Raw genomic sequence first — 25,078 nt, forward strand, 5'->3', positions numbered from 1 at the left:
TATCACGAGTGTGTGTATGATGTGTGTATCACGAGTGTGTGTATGATGTGTGTATCACGAGTGTGTGTGATGTGTGTATCACGAGTGTGTGTATGATGTGTGTATCACGAGTGTGTATGATGTGTGTATCACGAGTGTGTGTGATGTGTGTATCACGAGTGTGTATATGATGTGTGTATCACGAGTGTGTATGATGTGTGTATCACGAGTGTGTGTGATGTGTGTATCACGGGTGTGTGTGATGTGTGTATCACGAGTGTGTATGATGTGTGTATCACGAGTGTGTGTGATGTGTGTATCACGAGTGTGTGTATGATGTGTGTATCACGAGTGTGTGTATGATGTGTGTATCACGAGTGTGTATCACGGGTGTGTATGATGTGTGTATCACGAGTGTGTGTATGATGTGTGTATCACGAGTGTGTGTATGATGTGTGTATCACGAGTGTGTATCACGGGTGTGTATGATGTGTGTATCATGAGTGTGTATGATGTGTGTTTCACGGGTGTGTATGATGTGTGTATCACGAGTGTGTGTGATGTGTGTATCACGAGTGTGTATCACGAGTGTGTGTGATGTGTGTATCACGAGTGTGTGTGATGTGTGTATCACGGGTGTGTGTGATGTGTGTATGGACTGGAAGACTGCGAGCAAACACAATAAAGTCTAGGGTACCTGTATTGTATTTTTTTAATAACAAGTTTCAATATTGCAACAGCATCTGCTTTTCTGACAGGTAAAAATCATGAAAATTCAAAAAAAGAAAAAAAAAGACTTGATTATTTCAAACAACTTTTCTTCGCTACTCGCCTAATTCAAACAAGAAGTCATTGTAACACAGTGAGAGGATCTCATTCAACACATTATTATTCAAACAAATTATAAAAATAGATTGCATTTTCAAATACATATTTACAGTATCAAACAGAGATCAGAATGATACACTCAATGCAAAGGGGAATCGAGTCTTATCCGGTAAAGGGCTGTTAAACTACAGTCAGCATGTCTTTGAAGTGATTATTAATTATGTTACGCCACCTTCAGATATGATATGGCTGCAATAATGATGAATATGCATGTCTGTAAAACAGTGAACATGATGCTCCTATTACTTAACTCCAAAACGCTTCAATTGTTTAAATCCTGGAAATCAAGAACAACCCAATAAAGTATGAGAACAAAATCCAGTCATTTGTTTTGTACTACATGTATTTGTCATGATGTGAGTTACAGTCGTTATTAATGTGATTTGCATCGACGTGTTTCTATGATCAAACTGCGAATGTTCTGAATTAGGGTTTCACTCAATACTGCTTAAACACATCCAAGTCCAACCAAGCCTTGTTCACACGCTCACGTCACACAGTAAATCTAAGTTCAATAACACTAGAACATTCTGAACATTCCTGTTAAACAACAACCACTTCCTTCGTAGAAAACAGCAACATCAAGCACTAAACACATCTGAGAGAATCAGACAACTGCCGTCGCAGAGGGAAAATAAAGTCTGTAAGTGTTTACACGCCCATCACACACTCACTCGCTCACTCACTCACTCGCTCACTCGACTACTCACTCACTCACTCACTCACTCGCTCACTCACTCACTCACTCACTCACTCGCTCACTCGCTCACTCGACTACTCACTCACTCACTCACTCACTCACTCGCTCACTCACTCACTCACTCGCTCACTCGACTACTCACTCACTCACTCACTCACTCACTCGCTCACTCGACTACTCACTCACTCGCTCACTCGACTACTCACTCACTCACTCGCTCACTCACTCACTCGCTCACTCACTCACTCACTCACTGGCTCACTCGCTCGCTCACTCACTCACTCACTCACTCACTCACTCGCTCGCTCACTCACTCGCTCGCTCACTCACTCACTCACTCACTCACTCACTCACTCACTCACTCACTCACTCGCTCACTCACTCACTCACTCGCTCACTCAACTACTCACTCACTCACTCACTCGCTCACTCACTCGCTCACTCACTCACTCACTCACTCACTCGCTCACTCACTCACTCGCTCACTCACTCACTCACTCACTCACTCACTCACTCGCTCACTCACTCACTCGCTCACTCGACTACTCACTCACTCACTCACTCGCTCACTCACTCACTCACTCGCTCACTCGACTACTCACTCACTCACTCACTCACTCACTCACTCACTCACTCACTCGCTCACTCACTCACTCGCTCACTCGACTACTCACTCACTCACTCACTCGCTCACTCACTCACTCGCTCACTCGACTACTCACTCACTCACTCACTCACTCACTCACTCACTCACTCACTCACTCACTCACTCACTCACTCACACTCACTCACACTCACTCGCTCACTCGCTCACTCGACTACTCACTCACTCACTCACTCACTCGCTCACTCACTCACTCACTCACTCACTCGCTCACTCGACTACTCACTCACTCACTCGCTCGCTCACTCGCTCACTCGCTCACTCGCTCACTCACTCACTCACTCACTCACTCACACTCACTCACTCACTCTCACTCACTCACTCACACTCACTCACTCACACTCACTCACTCACTCACTCACTCACTCACTCACTCACTCACTCACTCACACACACACACTCACTCACTCACACACTCACTCACTCACTCACACAAAGGATTTTGATGAAATGACAGCTGAACGTCTAGATTCAGTGCTGTGTTTTCCATTTTCAAACATAATATTTTTGCATTCAAAAACTGAGCACCAATAAGCTTCAGAAAACGAATAAATAACTCATCTAATAAATATGATACAAGTTTCTGTAAATCATGGATGCTGCAGTGCAAACATTGTCTCTATAGTAGACAGAAGGAGAAAACATAACAAGTACAGATGTCCGACAATAATAATATAAACTCAGAAATTCACTTCAGAAATATGGAAGCCCATTTGCGCCATATAAGAAAAATAAATCATGCATGTTATAATAATTTAAACTTTTCATCTTTATGACTTGTATATAGTATGTCATAATTTTTACTTTTATTTAAAAAATGAAATTATGACTTTCTATGTCAATTATGACTCTTTTTATGTCATCATTTCATGTTTTAACTTAGTTTAACCTTTTATCTTATATTTATAACTTTTTTGTAAATTTTCATCTCAATGAAAAGTTGAAATTGAAATAGTTGACATAAAAGTCCAAATTATGACATTCTAAGTCATAATTATGATATTAAGAAGACAAAATAATTACAACTTTCTGGTAATTTCGTCTTGTCATAATTTGGACTTTTTTATGACATAATTTCAACTTTTCATCTCAGAATGACTTAAGTCATAATTTCAAAGTTTAATGTCATTGTTATGATTAATTCTAATGAATTATGATTTGTTCTTATGTGGCGGAACTGGGCTTCTATACAGAAATGAGTATAAAGTGTGGAGAAAAAGCCAAAAGAAAAAAGTTGACCGTAATCAAGCCAGGGAAAGACAGAAAAGGGGATTTACATGTTATTTAAGATTTCTTACACCAGAACTCAACTTATTTCCTGAAGACACGGCGAGATCTTCTCCCGCTCGGAGCAGCGAACGCTCCCAGCTCTGCCCACGTTAGAGGAGGATCAGTGGCTTGAAGCACGAGTTCTTTCGCTTGGATAAAGAAAAAGGCCCTTTTGAGAGTCAGACGAGCTTCTCCAGGACAGAGACGAGGCTCTCGGTCACCGTTGAGGAACAGCACAGGTTATTCTAGAGGAATCGTCTCGCTCGTGACATAGTCCCCTCAGTAAAGATGCAGTGTTCCCCCCACGAGAAGATGAAGGAAGGAGGAAAGGAAGATTAGAAAAAGAAGTGAGGTTATCATCTCCTCCTGTCTGCTGAAGGGCTTCTGGGTAATCGTGAGAACATCTGTCTGTCTGTCAGACCTGAACCCCTCGTCCGTGCATCTGGATCACCTGAGCTCTCAGAGTCTGTATGGCAGACAGGATCAGTTTCTGGTGCTCCAGAGAGGTGATGCCCAGACTCAACACATCCCTGCAGAAACAACAGAGCCCGTCACACTTGCTCGCTCGCTCTCACTCACTGACTCACTCACTCACTGACTCACTCACTCACTGACTCACTCACTCACTGACTCACTCACTCACTCACTGACTCACTCACTCACTCACGGGTCACTCACTGAACGGTCATGCGAGCCACGGACTCCAGGTAACAGTATCCAGCCGCAGTGAAGTTGTCTTTATAGCGGCCCATGTCTACAGCCTCCAGCCACTCGCCCACCGAACTGAAGGAGGGGAAGGAGGGAAGCGTTCGCTCTGCTAGCGATACGGACGAGCCCAGCGTCCTGCAGAAAGAGAGAGAAGCTCTTGTTTCAGGACGTGTTTCAGTCACAGCCTTCATATTCATGACAAAGCAAATAAAAAACATCCGTAAAACGACCACAAGAAAAAGCTGCTGATATGCTGAGAGGAGGGGATAATCGTATGATCCGGTGAGGAATGGGAAGAGGAGGTGCGGGAGACGGGAGAACTGTATAATCCGGTGAGGAACGGGAAGAGGAGGAGCGGGAGACGGGAGAACTGTATAATCCGGTGAGGAATGGGAAGAGAAGGTGAGGGAGACAGGAGAACCGTATGATCGGGTGATGAATGGGAAGAGGAGGAGCGGGAGACGGGAGAACCGTATGATCCGGTGAGGAATGGGAAGAGGAGGAGCGGGAGACGGGAGAACCGTATGATCCGGTGAGGAATGGGAAGAGGAGGTGCGGGAGACGGGAGAACCGTATGATCCGGTGAGGAATGGGAAGAGGAGGAGCGGGAGACGGGAGAACCGTATGATCCGGTGAGGAACGGGAAGAGGAGGAGCGGGAGACGGGAGAACCGTATGATCCGGTGAGGAACGGGAAGAGGAGGAGCGGGAGACGGGAGAACCGTATGATCGGGTGAGGAATGGGAAGAGGAGGTGCGGGAGACGGGAGAACCGTATGATCCGGTGAGGAATGGGAAGAGGAGGAGCGGGAGACGGGAGAACCGTATGATCCGGTGAGGAACGGGAAGAGGAGGAGCGGGAGACGGGAGAACCGTATGATCCGGTGAGGAACGGGAAGAGGAGGAGCGGGAGACGGGAGAACCGTATGATCCGGTGAGGAACGGGAAGAGGAGGAGCGGGAGACGGGAGAACCGTATGATCGGGTGAGGAATGGGAAGAGGAGGTGCGGGAGACGGGAGAACCGTATGATCGGGTGAGGAACGGGAAGAGGAGGAGCGGGAGACGGGAGAACCGTATGATCGGGTGAGGAATGGGAAGAGGAGGTGCGGGAGACGGGAGAACTGTATGATCCGGTGAGGAACGGGAAGAGGAGGAGCGGGAGACGGGAGAACCGTATGATCGGGTGAGGAATGGGAAGAGGAGGTGCGGGAGACGGGATAACCGTATGATCCGGTGAGGAACGGGAAGAGGAGGAGCGGGAGACGGGAGAACCGTATGATCGGGTGAGGAACGGGAAGAGGAGGAGCGGGAGACGGGAGAACCGTATGATCGGGTGAGGAACGGGAAGAGGAGGAGCGGGAGACGGGAGAACCGTATGATCGGGTGAAGAACGGGAAGAGGAGGAGCGGGAGACGGCAGAACTGTATGATCCGGTGAGGAATGGGAAGAGGAGGAGCGGGAGACGGGAGAACTGTATGATCCGGTGAGGAACGGGAAGAGGAGGAGCGGGAGATGGGAGAACTGTATGATCGGGTGAGGAACGGGAAGAGGAGAAGCGGGAGACGGGAGAACCGTATGATCGGGTGAGGAATGGGAAGAGGAGGAGCGGGAGACGGGAGAACCGTATGATCGGGTGAGGAACGGGAAGAGGAGGAGCGGGAGACGGCAGAACTGTATGATCCGGTGAGGAATGGGAAGAGGAGGTGCAGGAGATGGGAGAATGATCTGGTGAGGAATGGGAAGAGGAGGTGCAGGAGATGGGAGAACCGTATGATCGGGTGAGGAACGGGAAGAGGAGGAGCGGGAGACGGGAGAACCGTATGATCGGGTGAGGAACGAGAAGAGGAGGAGCGGGAGACGGGAGAACCGTATGATCGGGTGAGGAACGGGAAGAGGAGGAGCGGGAGACGGGAGAACCGTATGATCGGGTGAAGAACGGGAAGAGGAGGAGCGGGAGACGGCAGAACTGTATGATCCGGTGAGGAATGGGAAGAGGAGGAGCGGGAGACGGGAGAACTGTATGATCCGGTGAGGAACGGGAAGAGGAGGAGCGGGAGATGGGAGAACTGTATGATCGGGTGAGGAACGGGAAGAGGAGAAGCGGGAGACGGGAGAACCGTATGATCGGGTGAGGAATGGGAAGAGGAGGAGCGGGAGACGGGAGAACCGTATGATCCGGTGAGGAATGGGAAGAGGAGGTGCAGGAGACGGGAGAACTGTATGATCCGGTGAGGAACGGGAAGAGGAGGAGCGGGAGATGGGAGAACTGTATGATCGGGTGAGGAACGGGAAGAGGAGAAGCGGGAGACGGGAGAACCGTATGATCGGGTGAGGAATGGGAAGAGGAGGAGCGGGAGACGGGAGAACCGTATGATCGGGTGAGGAACGGGAAGAGGAGGAGCGGGAGACGGCAGAACTGTATGATCCGGTGAGGAATGGGAAGAGGAGGTGCAGGAGATGGGAGAATGATCTGGTGAGGAATGGGAAGAGGAGGTGCAGGAGATGGGAGAACCGTATGATCGGGTGAGGAACGGGAAGAGGAGGAGCGGGAGACGGGAGAACCGTATGATCGGGTGAGGAACGGGAAGAGGAGGAGCAGGAGACGGGAGAACCGTATGATCGGGTGAGGAACGGGAAGAGGAGGAGCGGGAGACGGGAGAACCGTATGATCGGGTGAAGAACGGGAAGAGGAGGAGCGGGAGACGGCAGAACTGTATGATCCGGTGAGGAATGGGAAGAGGAGGAGCGGGAGACGGGAGAACTGTATGATCCGGTGAGGAACGGGAAGAGGAGGAGCGGGAGATGGGAGAACTGTATGATCGGGTGAGGAACGGGAAGAGGAGAAGCGGGAGACGGGAGAACCGTATGATCGGGTGAGGAATGGGAAGAGGAGGAGCGGGAGACGGGAGAACCGTATGATCCGGTGAGGAATGGGAAGAGGAGGAGCGGGAGACGGGAGAACTGTATGATCCGGTGAGGAACGGGAAGAGGAGGTGCGGGAGACGGGAGAACTGTATGATCTGGTGAGGAATGGGAAGAGGAGGAGCGGGAGACGGCAGAACTGTATGATCCGGTGAGGAACGGGAAGAGAAGGTGCAGGAGATGGCAGAACCGTATGATCGGGTGAGGAACCGGAAGAGGAGGAGCGGGAGACGGCAGAACTGTGTGATCCGGTGAGGAACGGGAAGAGGAGGAGCGGGAGACGGGAGAACCGTATGATCCGGTGAGGAACGGGAAGAGGAGGTGCGGGAGACGGGAGAACTGTATGATCTGGTGAGGAACGGGAAGAGGAGAAGCGGGAGACGGGAGAACTGTATGATCCGGTGAGGAACGGGAAGAGGAGGAGCGGGAGACGGCAGAACTGTATGATCCGGTGAGGAACGGGAAGAGGAGGAGCGGGAGACGGCAGAACTGTATGATCCGGTGAGGAACGGGAAGAGGAGGAGCGGGAGACGGCAGAACTGTATGATCTGGTGAGGAACGGGAAGAGGAGGAGCGGGAGACGGCAGAACTGTATGATCCGGTGAGGAACGGGAAGAGAAGGTGCAGGAGACGGGAGAGCCGTATGATCCGGTGAGGAACGGGAAGAGGAGGAGCAGGAGACGGGAGAGCCGTATGATCCGGTGAGGAACGGAAAGAGGAGGTGCAGGAGTCGGACAGTACCTGCGTCCCAGGCTGGAGGAGCCGATGCTGTCGGGGCTCCTGATGCTCTTGCTGAGAGCGCTGTGGATCTGAGTGAAGCTCGGCCTCTCCGTTCTCTCCTTCTGCCAGCAGTCCAGCATGAGCTGATGAAGAGACCCGGGACAGTTCACCGGTGCAGGCAGCCGGAAACCATCCTCGATCGCCTTTATTACCTGTGATACACACACACACAGAACAGAACAACTGAATATTCAGAATTGGGAGAACACAGAAACAGTGCATAATCTTATTTCTTCTTCACTTTGCATCATAACATTTCTTTATTTTAAATGTTTTTTTTTTTATTGCCAGTTTTAAAATAGATTTTCAATCCTAGATTTTCAGTGCAACTTTCGGACCCACTGTATACATGTTATAAATTATTAGTTACTCACTCACTCGCTCGCACACTCACTCGCCCACTCACTCACTCACACACTCACTCACTCGCTCGCACACTCACTCACTCACTCACTCGCTCGCACACTCACTCACTCACTCACTCACTCGCTCGCACACTCACTCACTCACTCACTCGCTCGCACACTCACTCACTCACTCACTCGCTCCCACACTCACTCACTCACTCACTCACTCACTCACTCACTCACTCACTCGCTCCCACACTCACTCTCCTAGATTTTAGACCCACTGTATACATGTTATAAATTATTTGTACATGGATAAACATCTCATTGCTGCATTTTTTTTATTATATATTCTGGTGAGCTTCCTGTTTTTTTCTCTCAAAGCAATCGTTATCGATACTGACATTTCTTAGAGAAATTAGCAAATGAAATGATTGTTTGATTGCAGAATGTGTCTTTGCCTCAGTCCCTCTATGAGCCTCTCTTTATTAGAAATTCAGAATATCATAAAAGCACTGCTTAAACTCACGTACAATGACAACACAAACATTATCTACTACACATGAATAAACGAAAGGTTCTAGCTTTGAACGCATTAATGCCTTTGCTTTTCCCTGCAATCATACATTCAGCCATAAACATGCAGAAAGCCTCAAGAGTTTCACTCTCTCTTTTTTTGTTTAAAACCTGTACGTTGTGAGGCTTGTTAAAACACATTTAGAACTATGAAGTCATTATGAATTGTCTCACAGGAGAGAAACCGCATTGGCAATCTGGTCATCAGTTTATCTCAAGCCTTTTATTAATTTCAGATTTGAAAATAAAATAAAATATTTTTTATAAAAAAAAAAAAACAATTAAATAAAATGACAAATAAAATAAAAGTAGCGTAAACATTTTTATTATGTGGTTTCTTTAAATTTTTAGAGACTTTATTACTGGGGTGTGATGTATTTCAGGGGTTTATTTCTGACACTATGAGGATCTTTGCTGCAGCCGAGAAAAAGAGGCCAGTCAGGACACACGCCGAGACACTTCTGAGTCTGATCGGTCACGGAGCTGAAGTGGACTTGAAGTTAAAGTAAAAATGCGCGCGCACACACACAAACACACACACACACACACTTTATCTGAGGTCTTTAAAGGCCCTCTACTTTAGCTACTTTTAAATTTTCATACAAATGCATAACTCTTAACTTCACACAACAAAATCCCATCAGAGAGAGAGAGAGAGAGAGAGAGAGAGAGGGAGGGAGAGAGAGGGAGAGAGAGAGAGAGAGAGAGAGATAAATGATTTGGAAAAGCAACACCAGAAGAAGTGATGCAGAACTGCACAGCTGGTGATTCATCAGAAGAAATACGAAGGGAGAGACGCACGTCTTGGTTGCCCATGTCCCAGTACGGTCTCTCTCCGAAGGACATGACTTCCCACATGACGATCCCGAAGCTCCAGACATCGGAAGCGGAGCTGTAGCGGTGATACTGGATGGCCTCCGGAGCCGTCCACAGCACCAGACTCTTCCCTGCGTGCTGGAATGAAAGGGAAAGAAATGTTGATCCGGAAACACATCCTACTGCAAACACAGGGAAGCGATCTCCTGGAGTGAGTGTATTGTGTGTTGTGTTGACTGAATCCTGACTTGTGCATAACATACCGGAAGCATGAAGCACTGAGGCGTTCTTAAAATACACCACATAAAAGTTTGATGAACTCTATGAGAGTTGTGCTTTGACATTCAGAGGAATGTGCTGACTCCCGTCGGGAAGCGTTTGAGAGTGCAGTGTTGCATTATGGTAAAACACTCACTAGTGTGCTGTAGACCGCCTCGATCTTGTCGTCCTGAAGCGGTCTGAAGCCCGACACTTTGCAATCCAGACTGCTGTTCACCAGGACTTTATGAGCGGCCAGTCGGCGATGGATAAAACCCATCTCTGTCAGATACTTCATCCCAGACGCCACTCCACTCAGCAGATCCACCAGCTGGAGGACCGTCAGCTGACCTTCATGTGTCTGAGAGGAGGAGAGAGGGAGGAGGAGATAGAGAGGAACGAGGAGATAGAGAGGAACGAGGAGATAGAGAGGAACGAGGAGATAGAGAGGAATGAGGAGATAGAGAGGAACGAGGAGATAGAGAGGAATGAGGAGATAGAGAGGAATGAGGAGATAGAGAGGAACGAGGAGATAGAGAGGAACGAGGGGAAGAGAGGAACGAGGAGATAGAGAGGAACGAGGAGAAAGAGAAAAAGTAAAAGAATTGGAGATTGGAAAGTCTGCACGTTTTATAATGTAACTTACATATTTCACAAGTAACATTTACTGTACTATTGCAGCATTTTGCATCTGAAGGCTCAGAATATTACAGTCTGCAGAACAAGCGGACACAGAAACACATTCCCGTACCCGCAGGAAAGCGTCGAGGGCTCCGTTGACCGCGCTCTCCACCACGATCATCATAGTGTTGCCTGCAGCAAAAACACACACACACACACACACACACACACACACACACACACACACACACACACACACACATATGAAGACCTTCGGATCATGTGTTTGTTTAATGCATCAGCGGGGAGAGAGAGGACATGATGGGGTCGAGCGGAAAAAACACTTTCATTAAAGTCTAAGTGTTATGTAAGAGATTACATACAGTCAGACAGATATTGTGGACAAATAGGTAGATATTCAGAATGATGGAACAATAGATGTATAGAACCTTGAAGAAATACAACAAGAAACAATAGAATGATAGATAGACAGATGGCGAAGATAGAAAAATTTACAATAGAACGATAGATAGTTTTAAAGGTATAGTAGCAAAAAATGACTGACAGACAGACAGACAGAAAGATAAATAGATAGATAGAAGGACAGTCAGTCAGACAGATGGATGGATAGATAGATAGACAGATAGATAGATAGATAGATAGATAGATAGACGGATGGATAGATAGATAGATAGATAGATAGATAGATAGATAGATAGATAGATAGATAGATAGATAGATAGATGGATAGATGGATAGATGGATAGATAACAATGATCCAATCAGAATGAAGTATTCCAGATGTCTGTAGTGTCAGTATTCCCAGTGAGTGATAGAAAGCAGCTCAGAGAAAGATGAGGGAAGTACGCTTCATTAGGGAGGCAGGCAGCAGTAAATCCCCAGGTGTGTGAGAGAGAGAGAGAGAGAGAGAGAGAGAGAGAGAGAGAGAGAGAGAGAGAGAGAGAGAGAGAGAGAGAGAGAGAGAGAGAGAGAGAGAGAGAGAGAGAGAGAGAGAGAGAGATCCCTCAATCATGTACACCGACACCAACAATCTGGAGAATTCAACACCGGCCCAATGAGCAGGAGGGTTCACTATCAGTCTGTTCAATCCACCGTCTCCTGCTCCATCACTCCTCCGATCAGAACACCTCCTGCTGGGCTCTGAGCTCTGGGTCCGACACCCGAGCCGTGGAGATCTGCTGCTGATGGAGAGGAGTGTGGCTTTCAGGAGGTAAACGGCAGGAAAAACTGAGATTTGCAGGTGGAGGTGGAGAAGATTAGAGTCATTAAGGGCCCGCTGTGATTAGGACACCAATTATTCCAGTGTGAACATCTGCTGTTGTGCTCACTGCACACACACACACACACACATTCTGCAGAACTCTGGGTCCTGAAGCCACTTCTCTAACACGCACAATCTCATTGCGTCTCTTCACTTCAATCATGTTCTGCATGTGGAATCAATGTGAATCATTCCTTCAGCACAAACACACAGAGTCCCAGACTAATATCAGTTCTTTAATTCAGCGAATCTGCTCGAGGTCTTCCCTCTCTCCAAACACCTTCATCATCCCTCATCCCCTTCGGCAAGAACACACTCGGCAAATCCATCTATCAGCTTTATCTCCAGGAGCATCTCATCGATCAGTCTAGAGATGGATCTGTTCTCCGAGTGGGATTCTCAGAGTCCTGATAACATCTCCTTTTCCTCATCGTCTCTGATCTTCACCTCTGACGCTCATCCATCCTGCAACTATCGACCCTCTCCTCCCTTTCTGTTCTGGCACTTTTGAGGACCGGCCCATTTATTCAGGGATGCACTTCCCAATAAACCATCCAATCAATGGCTTATCATTCTCTTTTCCATTACTGCAGTGGGACAAGCGGCTCATCCCTCCTTTATTCCTTTTCAATGGAAGGACATCCCATCTATTCCGCCCACTGAATCTCTTTCAGGTGAAGCCATCAAATCCTAATTTCCCTCGTTCTTTGTCTTTCCCAATCCTGCGAGGAACATCCCGATCACTCTTTCCATACATCTCTCTTTTTTTCACAGTCTCACTGTCTCTACCATAGACTGTAAAAAAGATGTACGCCCCTTTCTCTCTTCCATTGGTGAAAAGTGAAGCCGCCAAAGTGCTAATATAGCACTGACATCTTGCGCTGATTTGGAACCTGATTCTGCGCAGTAGTGAACACAAAGCGTTTCATTAGACTACTTGAAGAGGGCAGGGTTTATGAGCTATACTGGGACCAGCCACCGGGGGGTGATCAAGACTCTGGGTTTATGAGCTATACTGGGACCAGCCACCGGGGGGCGATCGAGACTCTGGGTTTATGAGCTATACTGGGACCAGCCACCGGGGGGCGATCGAGACTCTTGGTTTATGAGCTATACTGGGACCAGCCACCGGGGGGCGATCGAGACTCTGGGTTTATGAGCTATACTGGGACCAGCCACCGGGGGGCGATCGAGACTCTTGGTTTATGAGCTATACTGGGACCAGCCACCGGGGGGCGATCGAGACTCTGGGTTTATGAGCTATACTGGGACCAGCCACCGGGGGGCGATCGAGACTCTGGGTTTATGAGCTATTCTGGGACCAGCCACCGGGGGGTGATCAAGACTCTGGGTTTATGAGCTATACTGGGACCAGCCACCGGGGGGCGATCAAGACTCTGGGTTTATGAGCTATACTGGGACCAGCCACCGGGGGGTGATCGAGACTCTGGGTTTATGAGCTATACTGGGACCAGCCACCGGGGGGTGATCAAGACTCTGGGTTTATGAGCTATTCTGGGACCAGCCACTGGGGGGCGATTGAGACTCTGGGTTTATGAGCTATACTGGGACCAGCCACCGGGGGGCGATCGAGACTATGGGTTTATGAGCTATTCTGGGACCAGCCACCGGGGGGCGATCAAGACTATGGGTTTATGAGCTATACTGGGACCAACCACCGGGGGGCGATCGAGACTGGGTTTATTAGCTATACTGGGACCAGCAGCACTTGTGCAGCACGCTCGGTCTCGACTGACCTCTGGTAATGACTCCCTCCAGACGCACGATGTTGGCGTGATCGAACTGTCCCAGAATTCCCGCCTCGCTGAGGAAGGAGCGCCTCTGTTTCTCCGAGCATCCGGAGCGGAGCGTCTTTATGGCCACGGGAAGCTCGCGTTTGCTGGGAAGCTTCAGGCATCCGCGACACACCTCGCCAAAGTCTCCTGCGTAGACAAGAGGTCAAAGGTCACTCGTTGTTTAAAGGAACTGTCTCACAAAGTGCACATTCGGACACCCTTCACAGTCTTTTAAAACATAATTACACCGTAACAATGACAAGAAAGAGTAACCCCAATTTTAACCTCAAAAGTACTGAGTAAAATTAAGCAACTTAATGTACTTAGGGTTAGGGTTTGGTTGAGGGTTAGTTGCATGTAATTATGCATAATTTACTGTTATTACTATGGTAACATATGTAAGGTCATTGTAAAATAAAGTGTTACCAAAATTGGTGTAGAAGTAATGTTCACTCATAAATGGCTAGTTACAAGGAAACAGCACGTGAATTAAATGTGACATTTTGAAGTAAATAGTATTTTCATATTCCATTCATCTTTTTTATTTACAATTTTGAAAATCATTTGTTACAGTGTATAATTACTGTATAGATAGATGTATTTACCTACAAAAAAATATTTCATTAAATAACTTCCAACAAGTTACACAAGAGCTGCATAAATACAAAAAATAAAAACCAAACAAAAATAGAAAAACGCAGCATTTTAAAATTACACAAGTCTCTTGTTTTCCAGCACAAATATCTAAACATTCTTAAATCAAGATACATTTACTGGAGAAGCAACATGACTGAAGATGAAAATGAAGCGAGTTTGTACTTAAAACAAGAACATATATCTGTCAGTGGAGTCAGAAAAATGTCTTCATTCAAAGAGAAAACTAGATGCTTTTTCTGATGATATTTTAAGATTATATTTTTTCTTGTTTTAAGCACAAACTCACTTCATTTTGATGATTTTTAATATCTTCAGTCATGTTGCTTCTCCAATAAACCTATCTTGATTTAAGAATGTTTAGATATTTGTGCTGGAAAACAAGAACATGATGTTTGTCAGTGTACGATCTTATTAAACAAGCATACTAAATAAAAAAGTGGTGCAAAAAGCAGGTCAGTCTTAAACGATACGTTTAAGGAAAAGAGGAATCGTGGCAGAACACACACATCCCGTCGGCAGAAATGCTGTGACGAGTGTTGTACAGGGAACAGAAGTGTTGTGTGGTTCAGCATGTGGTCCGCACCTGTGTGGACGATCCTCTCGATCTTGATGCTGGAGACGTCCAGCTCTTTGGCAAAGGCATGAACAGCCTGGAGAAGATCTTCACACGTCTCCGGGTCGATGTAGGTCCTTCTGGTTGGGATTTTAACTGAAATGTAAGGAAAAGTTATAATTAGTGCTGCTTGCTAAATCAAGGATCACTATTTTTGTTTAAGCGACTAAAGATTCTGTGTTACGCAGCCAGACAAGTAATTTGGTGATGTCATTTTGTAAAGAAAGACTACACGCCTGCGCACATATATACTCAAACGTGCATATCTATAGACTAAACACATAATACGCTACAGGTGTTAGCGGCCCCTAAGTTAATAACTGGAATCTTTATAACGGAAGTGAATCAATCAAAACTAACTTTATCTGGACAATAACTTTATTCTAGAGCTGCTGTAAAGCCAGAACACTCTCTGCTACTGTAATCTCCTGTGATCACTGTAAAGCTGCTGTGTCTTGACTATTATTATTGATGAAATGAGAAAAAAACTCCCACAGACGTATCTAGACATGCTCTGTTCACACAAATCTGATTGGCCTTTCAGATCGTGACTGTACACATTGTTATTCTGCAAGTGATGAAATCTGAACTGACTTTCTCATACGAGAACCGAGAGGCGCTGTCAGTGTGGAAAGAGAAGACGGAAATTTCCTCTCAGCTTTCGTCCATCACAACGTCTCAAAACATGCATGAGAGAACATGAGCGAAAGAGGCACTTCAGGCATTCATGCGTGTGCTGTGTGTAAATGTGCTGATGCTTTAACTCATGGTGAACATCAAATAAATATATTTTTGTTTTGTGTTTTTATATTTATGTACATTGTTGGTTCTTTGTGTGTATGCATGTTGAAACACAAGCAACAAAAATGTCCCCATGAGGATAAAAAAGTAGTCAAGTCAAGTCATCACACAACACACTGTTGGCGGACACGGGGTTTGTTTGATTAACGAATATCCTGGAGTTCAACATTTAATCACGGATACACAACAGTCTACAGCATCACGGCTCTGAGTTTTAATGGACGAGCACAACTAAAATATATAATCTAGTTACATACAGTATACACTAATATAGTGCATATAGTTCTCCACTGCATCTCTTTCCTAATCTAGTTGTCAACTAAACCTGCTATTGTATATTACGAATATATATTTGGCTCCTTTAAATGCATAGATGAAAATATAGTACAGTATAATTACTAGATAGAAAGATTTATTTATTTGCATTCATTGAAAAAAAACAAAAAAACATCAGGTATAAAAATATATTTTTTATTAATGCGCAGTATTCTGCTCGTACAGGTCCAACTATGAAATGTGCTTATAAATCCAGATCGACCCGGAGCAGAGCCGGATCTCATAACAGCTTATCGATCTCGACCTCACATACATACACACATACTTAAGAATACAATTACAAAGCAGATTAAAGGAGCTCATCTCATCATGAGCGCGCGGATCAGGATCGAACGCAGGAATGAGGTTTTCTCTAGCTCAAGTATTCACGTTATTACAGTGATTTAGAGTTCAGATCGCTTCCTTACTTACTGTTCGAGGTTGTTTTTGTCGAAATAACTGATTCAGTCGCAGACACACACACACACACACACACACACACACACACACACAGTCGCTGTTTACAATATAAGATATACTGAATAGAAACTAAAAACAGTAATTTATGTTTTTCTTGCTTAGCATTTTTTGTCTTGCATTTCATTAAAAATATCTAAACGTTCTAAAATCAAGATGCATTTAGTGGAGAAGAAAATGAAAATTGCAAATGAAGTGAGTTTTTGCTTAAAACAAGAACAAATATCTGTCAGTGTAGTCAGAAAATCTTGTTTTTTCTTTAAATGAAGTTAATTTTTCTCCTCTAAATGTATCGCGTATCTTGAATGTTTAGATATTTTTATTGAAAACAAAACAAAAATACTGAGGAACTCCACATACACACACGCGCACACACACACACACACACACACACACACACACACACACACTCACACACACACACACACACACACACACACACACACACACACACACACACACACACACACACACACACACACACACACACACAGACACTCTCCCTCTCACACACTAATTTATCCTCTTTATCTTAGACGATATTTCCCAGAGGAATGCTTTGTCAGATGTAGTTCTTCAGACAGTTGTGTCCCAAGCACACAGAAGTAAATCTCCACACACTAACAAGCACAAACCCTGTACATGCATGTGAGTTTGCATAATCTATAGCATTAAAACCACACTTTCACAAACACAGTGTGCCTCAGTGATTTCATAATGACAGCTAAAGCTCTGATCCTAACATTGTTTCTGGGTCATCCAAAAATATGCATATAAAACAAACAGAACACGCATGCAGGACGAGAAGAGCTTATAGACGCTGGTGGAAGAACAAATCAGTAAAACAAACCAATGTGGGAGAAAGAGAGATCGGGAGTCAGGAGAACCAGAACCAGAACAAGAACATCTGAGACGAGGCTGATGGGATTTTATGAATTATTGTAGTTAATACAAGCACAACTCTGATGCTTTGAAACATCTCTGACTACTCTTGCTCTCAGAACAAAGAACGCCTTGCATCACATTTTGTTTACAAATCTGGCTTCAATAAACTAAATTAATATTTATCACAAATAAACAAATCTGTGTCTGTTCTGTGCATCCATATGGAAATCTTCCTGCTGTATCCAGTACGAGTCCATCCTGGCTCAATGTGGACATCTGCATGTTAAATACTATAGACTGAAAACATGCAAATATCAGTTTATGAGTCTGTTATTCGTCCTGCATTCTTCACACACTGTATAGAAGTGCTGTGAGACACAACATGTGAAGTGTGTGTTCATCGTTTCAGCAGATTTAATGCTTCAGCTGCACTGCTCAATACTCACCAAACTACACACACACACACACACACACACACATTAATGCATGTGGATCATCATCACACTAACATCTGTCTAGAGTTTGTAAAGCTTTGAGGGAAAGCAGCAGAGAAAGAGAGTAAACTGCATCACCAACACTGTACAGCTGGTTTCATTGCAGTAATTAATTATATTTTGGGGCTTTTTGCCACTTTTACTAAATAAAGACAGTTAAAAGGAGACAAAAAAAAAACTACAGGAACATCAGAGGAAATGAGATCGGAACGTGACGACAGCCGGATGCAAATCTGTATATAAAAGCACTGACATCACATCTGTTCTGAAGCATTAAAACACCAGCGCTCTGATATTAATATCCATAACACTTCCACTTCAGAGAACAGAGAATCTCAGTCAACTGGCCATAATGAAAACTAATGCAAAAGTAACTTAAAGTGGCCATCAAATCAAAATGGACAATTCTTGTTTTGTTTTTTAATGGAATATTGCAGGGTTTATTCTAAATGATTTATGGGTACACATCATTATTATATTAATAATCTTGAAACAGAATAACTTCCCCTCATCTCTTCTCTGATGACGAGGGCGGGGCTATAACCTGTCACTCACATGAGATCAGCCAATAGCAAACCACAACCATCCAATCAATTCTCCACAGACACAATCAAGCTCCGCCCACATTTGTTTTTGTCCAGAAGGGAAGATTATCACAACTTATATAGAGCATCACAGTCCCGCCCACAGCCGGTGCCGGAAGTAAAAATTCAATACAATTTCTCCATAGACATTTGGGGTATAAGCCATAAAAACGTAACCATACATGGTAGACTTAAAACCAGCAACGGCTGTACTAAGCGTTTGTATATGCTCATATATTGTTATAGCGAATACAACTCCCTTCAGGCTCCGCTTCGCGTCGGGCTCATAATCAGCCTTTCGCGAGTTGTATTCGCTATAACAACCGCCTCGCTTTACATTATCCCTTACTTATCGTTCACTTTAGATAGGCTACTGTAGCCTTCATATGGTATGAGTCATATCAAGCATTTTATGATGCCACTGTCAAAACAATATTAAGCCTAGGCATACCTCTTCATGCATTTACTGAACATTTGTGTAATAATTCATGGCAAGTTAATAAACTGAATATGACGGTCCAAGAGCAGACCATGCAGCGGTCCATGCATCAGACCGGCGGCGCTGTGCACTTTCTGGTTTGCTGACCGTCACTTTTTAATTTTCACTCGTTGTGGATATTAAGAAAATACATTAAATGTTATTACAATTAAGGATGAACTATAACATCATGAAAATGAGCATGGACCTCAACCTGTCCTGTCAGCAGAGTGTCCTGTGTCATAAAGGGCTCTGAAATAAACACACAAACTAACGTTACACACTGACTGAACACACGTGTGTTGATGACTGAGCTGCACCATGTTGCTAACCTTATCGTTAACCGCTTTCACACACGCACACAATATATTATTATTTTTATTTACACTATTATTAGGCTACTGAAAGAACTGCTATTAACTACACATTTACTATATAAAATTCACTCAAAAGGCTCTTTCGCGGTTGGCTTCAGTCGACTTCAGTGAGGCGCGGTGGTTTATGGGATGAGTAGTTCTTTCGCTCGGAAATGAAAATATGTACACAGTCTTGTACCTTTGCCTTTTTTTGGATTTTCTCTTCGTTTTTTCACTCGAAATGATATGTTGTATGCTTATGAGTTCAGCCATAGCTGGTTATCCTCAGACATGCTCTAAAACTCTTTAGATACGGATTTTTCCAAAAGTCAATGGGAGAAATGAATGGGAAATTTACTTCCGGCACCAAAGCCCTCTCGGGCTGTGGGCAGGACTGTGATGCTCTATTTCATGCTGACTTTAACACATTGTGTCCATTCAAAGTATCCGTGCCTGTATTGAAATGCATTAATTTGCAAAACTGAATATGGCATGTGTGTGTTCAGAGACTCGTTCTTCTCTTGATCACAGGAGTGTGTGAAACATGATAGTGGACTCCAGCATTAGACAGGCTGATGTAAAAGCACGTATACGGACTTAGACGTTAATGCAGTGCCACTTTAATCTCTCTCTATCACAGATCACTCTGTTTTCTCCTCCTCTCACTTCTAATCTCTCAGTCTGTGATGAGCTTTATCCATTACCACCTTCAGAAGTAAAGCCACAGTCCTGTAGATGATTGTAGTGAAGCAGAAACTCACGATACTCACACTGGAAGTAGAGCTCCTCGTCTCCCTCCTGACTGGCTTTACTGTAACCACACTGTCTGAGGGACAAAACAAGAACACAGGCATTACTAACAACTCATGCCAATAATAACAACATGAAACTTCAGGCTGTAAGGAAATTACAAAACAGCACTATAAATGACAATACGTACACTACGTGTCTGAACTGCCTTCTAAAACTGACTAAACTTGCCTATGATATTATATAATATTTCCCTTGAGACAAAACTTTTTTTTTTTTTCAAAATCAATAGTTTAAAGCATTTTTTCACCCAGTAATGAACAATCTGTCATTATATATGAACAATTTTAAATGTGCTGGACTGGAACTTTTAAGATTCAATTCTTAAAAACACCATAAAACTGACCCAGACACTGCAAAAAAAAGTTTTTGCTTAGTATTTCTGTAAGGAAAGGACAAAACGGCACTTAAAATGACAACACGTATATTGAAGATTTTTATGAACATTGCCATTTAAACAAAACTGTAACTGACTGAACTTGCTTATGATAATTATTTCCTTTCAGACAAAAATAATAATATTTGTTTTAATCAAACTCAATAGTTTAAAGAATTAGTTCACCCAAAAAATGAACAATCTGTCATTTTAAATGTGCTGGACTGGAACTTTTAAGTTTCAGTCCTTAAAAACACCATAAAACTGACCTGTACACTGCAAAAAAAGTTTCATATTTTTGTCTTGTTTTCCAGCACAAATATCTAAACATTGTTAAATTAAGATACATTTAATGAAAACATCTAATAAAAAGCAAGACAAAAATACTGAGGAAGAACATCACTTTTTGCAGTGAGCAATATTTCTGTGTTTTGAAGACTTATGACAGGTTTGTGTGAGAAACAGACCAAATATATATATATATATTTTTTACATATAATCGTCCATTCCAGTGAGACAATCTTGAGAACCAGATCAGTTCAGAATGGTTTTGTAAGTCAACCAGTGAAGAAATCTGGATTTCTGATTCATTAACAAATCATTGCTGCTTCTCTTGTGATTATCAGTGAATAACGACTTAAAATAAAATGTTGGTCTGTTTCTCACATAAAGCTCAGAAGACAAAACAAGAGTCATATGGATAATTTATATGGCAGTTTTTGTTGTTATAATTTTCTGAATTTGACAGTCCTCACTCTCATTACACTGAAAGAGTGGTTGGGATTGCAGAGAAGTCACAATAAAGTGACAAACAAAATTAGAAAACTTTAATTTTGTGGTGAACTATCCGTTTAAGATGGTGAAAAACAACATCACTCTTCAGTTAAAATCATTATGAGATATTATATGAGGTTCGTGGTTCACGGTGTAAATGCAGAGATTTCCTGGTGAAACGCTGATCTGACAGTCGTAGTGTGAGTGTCTGTGTGTGAGAGAGAGAGAGAGCGAGAGAGTGTGTGTATACGTGTGGAGAATCAGGCGCCGCAGGATTCAATGGCATTTGGGCGATTTTACATTGTGGATTAATGGAACGGAGACACTGGAGAAAGACATGCACCACAGGAGGGATTAGAAAATAGAGGCGCACACATACACACACACACACGCGAAATAATCATGCAGGTCGAGACCGACCCAAACCCACCCACACACACACACACACACACACACACACACACACACACGAAAGAATCATGCAGGTCGAGACACACACACAAAATAATCATACAGGTCCACACACACACACACACACACACACACACACACACGACAGGGGTTTGACCTCTGACCATCTTTACACCTGAGATCTGGCACTCAATACATCAATACAGGTGTAAACAGGTACAAAAGGTGTTTGTGAGACTCATAAAACAGAGCATCGTGCTGCAACACCAGGTCATGAGTTAGATAAGATAAAACATCTGCTGCATACATACAAATTTTTTTTTTTTTTTTACAAATAAACACTTTCTTGAGCTCATGGTTGCTTTGCATGGAAATTCAGTAATTACTTTTTAAAAGCATTTGCCAATCACTATAATAATAATAATATTAATTATTATTAAATTATGTATTTTAATTACATAGCACATTTTTAAAACACTAATTACTATGCTTTGTCACTTACACATTTATCCTGAGCTGTCAATCATCCCTTGTGTTAAAACAAGTTTTAAACTTTGATCTTGTGATCAGCTTTAAAATATAACAAATGTCTGATCATATTAAATGGGAAATCATACAAAGTCCTGGACATCACAGAACAATCCCTGTTTGCCCGAAATCTATACAGTGAGACAGAGCATGTTTAGCACATAAAAGATAGTTTTATACAGGTAATCAAGTAAAAAAAAGCTCATAACACCATATTCATATTAAAGATCAAAGTGGTTTTGGAGAAGACAGTGCTTTGACTCTGAATCACAAAATTCCACTCAAAATCCAATCCAAGATGCGATGATGGATAGATAGATAGATAGATAGATAGATAGATAGATGATAGATAGATAGATAGATGAAATTCCGTTCCACTGGCTCATCAAAATATGAAAATATAATAAAAAATGCTACAAAGTGCAACACATGGTAACTGGTGGCATATAAATCCAATTTTTTGCACCTGTTAAGTGGTGGCTTATAAATACAGTAATTCCACATTATAAATAAATACTATTATAGTTCACATGAGGCTCCCTTCATAGGATTCAGTGAGATATAGTGATTAAGGGATTATTTCGAGTTTAGGAGTCGGATGATTATAGCAGGTGTAAACAGGGCCTGTGTTAGGAAACGTGAAAGACGGGACAAGCGAGAGACGAGGAGAAACTCAGGCATGCCTGTACCTGGAGTGAGGAAGAGGAGGATGAAGAGGAGGAGAAGAGGAGGAGAGCAGAACCACACGAGTGTGAGCTACATTGGAGGATCTGGAGAAACCACTAAAGAAGAGAAGGAGGAAGGCCTCACTGTTGTGTCATCACAGGAAGTGAAGACACCACTTCCTGTCACGTGGGGACATTTAATTTGATACTTAACAATAATATTGATCTCCTACATTGACACCATTATATGAGAACTGAGCTGAGCTGGACGATGAGATCACTGTTTTCTCCAGAGCGACTAGATATATAAATTAACTAAATTAATAACTTTTTTACAAAAAAAATGAAACATCACTGAACTAACTTAAGCTGAAATGTGACACTTTTCTTCTATAAATAAACTTTGTTTTATTATTTTCCTGCTATCTCTGAAAAGCTGCTTTGAAACAATCTATTGTAAAAAGCGCTGTATAAATAAAGGTGACTTGACTTGAATAAGATACTTCAAAAGAATAAGAGGAGCACTTCGCCCCCAAAAAATCTCACGTCTTTTAAAACTGACATGATTTTGAGTAAACAATGATAAAAATGTTAATTTTCATGTGAATTGTTTTAAGGAAAAAATACTAGAAGGGGTGAAGAGAACAGAAGAGGAGTAAAGAGAAGGAGGGCAGAGAAGAGAAGAGAAAAAGGAGTGAAGAGGAAAGACGAAGGAGTGAAGAGAAGAGATGAAGGAGTGAAGAGGAGAGATTAAGGAGTGAAGAGAAGAGATGAAAGAGTGAAGAGGAGAGATTAAGGAGTGAAGAGAAGAGATTAAGGAGTGAAGAGGAGAGATTAAGGAGTGAAGAGGAGAGATGAAGGAGTGAAGAGGAGAGATTAAGGAGTGAAGAGAAGAGATTAAGGAGTGAAGAGAAGAGATTAAGGAGTGAAGAGGAGAGATGAAGGAGTGAAGAGAAGAGATGAAGGAGGAGAGATTAAGGAGTGAAGAGAAGAGATGAAAGAGAAGAGATGAAGGAGTGAAGAGAAGAGATGAAGGAGTGAAGAGGAGAGATTAAGGAGTGAAGAGGAGAGATTAAGGAGTGAAGAGAAGAGATGAAGGAGTGAAGAGGAGAGATGAAGGAGGAGAGATTAAGGAGTGAAGAGAAGAGATGAAGGAGGAGAGATGAAGGAGTGAAGAGAATAGATGAAGGAGGAGAGATTAAGGAGTGAAGAGAAGAGATGAAGGAGTGAAGAGGAGAGATTAAGGAGTGAAGAGAAGAGATGAAGGAGTGAAGAGGAGAGATTAAGGAGTGAAGAGGAGAGATGAAGGAGTGAAGAGAAGAGATTAAGGAGTGAAGAGGAGAGATGAAGGAGTGAAGAGAAGAGATTAAGGAGTGAAGAGAAGAGATGAAGGAGTGAAGAGGAGAGATTAAGGAGTGAAGAGGAGAGATTAAGGAGTGAAGAGGAGAGATTAAGGAGTGAAGAGAAGAGATTAAGGAGTGAAGAGGAGAGATTAAGGAGTGAAGAGGAGAGATGAAGGAGTGAAGAGGAGAGATTAAGGAGTGAAGAGGAGAGATGAAGGAGTGAAGAGGAGAGATTAAGGAGTGAAGAGGAGAGATTAAGGAGTGAAGAGAAGAGATTAAGGAGTGAAGAGGAGAGATTAAGGAGTGAAGAGAAGAGATGAAGGAGTGAAGAGGAGAGATTAAGGAGTGAAGAGGAGAGATTAAGGAGTGAAGAGGAGAGATTAAGGAGTGAAGAGGAGAGATGAAGGAGTGAAGAGAAGAGATGAAGGAGTGAAGAGGAGAGATGAAGGAGTGAAGAGGAGAGATTAAGGAGTGAAGAGGAGAGATTAAGGAGTGAAGAGGAGAGATGAAGGAGTGAAGAGGAGAGATTAAGGAGTGAAGAGGAGAGATTAAGGAGTGAAGAGGAGAGATTAAGGAGTGAAGAGGAGAGATTAAGGAGTGAAGAGAAGAGATGAAGGAGTGAAGAGGAGAGATTAAGGAGTGAAGAGGAGAGATTAAGGAGTGAAGAGAAGAGATGAAGGAGTGAAGAGGAGAGATTAAGGAGTGAAGAGGAGAGATTAAGGAGTGAAGAGGAGAGATTAAGGAGTGAAGAGGAGAGATTAAGGAGTGAAGAGAAGAGATGAAGGAGTGAAGAGGAGAGATTAAGGAGTGAAGAGAAGAGATGAAGGAGTGAAGAGGAGAGATTAAGGAGTGAAGAGAAGAGATGAAGGAGTGAAGAGGAGAGATTAAGGAGTGAAGAGGAGAGAT

General features: G+C 43.6%; 1 protein-coding gene across 1 annotated transcript in view; it reads right to left on the reverse strand.

Annotated features, from left to right (window-relative positions):
- Positions 1-3,147: 3,147 nt before the first annotated feature.
- The window catches only part of epha10 (EPH receptor A10), a 135,331-nt gene continuing 113,400 nt past the window's right edge, over positions 3,148-25,078 (reverse strand). The window contains exons 10-18 of the mRNA XM_079591258.1: positions 20,036-20,091; positions 14,846-14,971; positions 13,567-13,752; positions 10,658-10,719; positions 10,064-10,267; positions 9,634-9,786; positions 7,871-8,061; positions 4,179-4,343; positions 3,148-4,030 (exon numbers count right to left, since the gene is read on the reverse strand). Coding sequence (XP_079447384.1) covers positions 3,916-4,030; positions 4,179-4,343; positions 7,871-8,061; positions 9,634-9,786; positions 10,064-10,267; positions 10,658-10,719; positions 13,567-13,752; positions 14,846-14,971; positions 20,036-20,091 — 1,258 coding nt within the window. The 3' untranslated portion in view covers positions 3,148-3,915. The remainder of the gene's footprint in view (positions 4,031-4,178; positions 4,344-7,870; positions 8,062-9,633; positions 9,787-10,063; positions 10,268-10,657; positions 10,720-13,566; positions 13,753-14,845; positions 14,972-20,035; positions 20,092-25,078) is intronic.

Source organism: Phoxinus phoxinus, assembly GCF_949152265.1.
Source record: "Phoxinus phoxinus genome assembly, chromosome: 19".
NCBI classification, from domain to species: domain Eukaryota; kingdom Metazoa; phylum Chordata; class Actinopteri; order Cypriniformes; family Leuciscidae; genus Phoxinus; species Phoxinus phoxinus.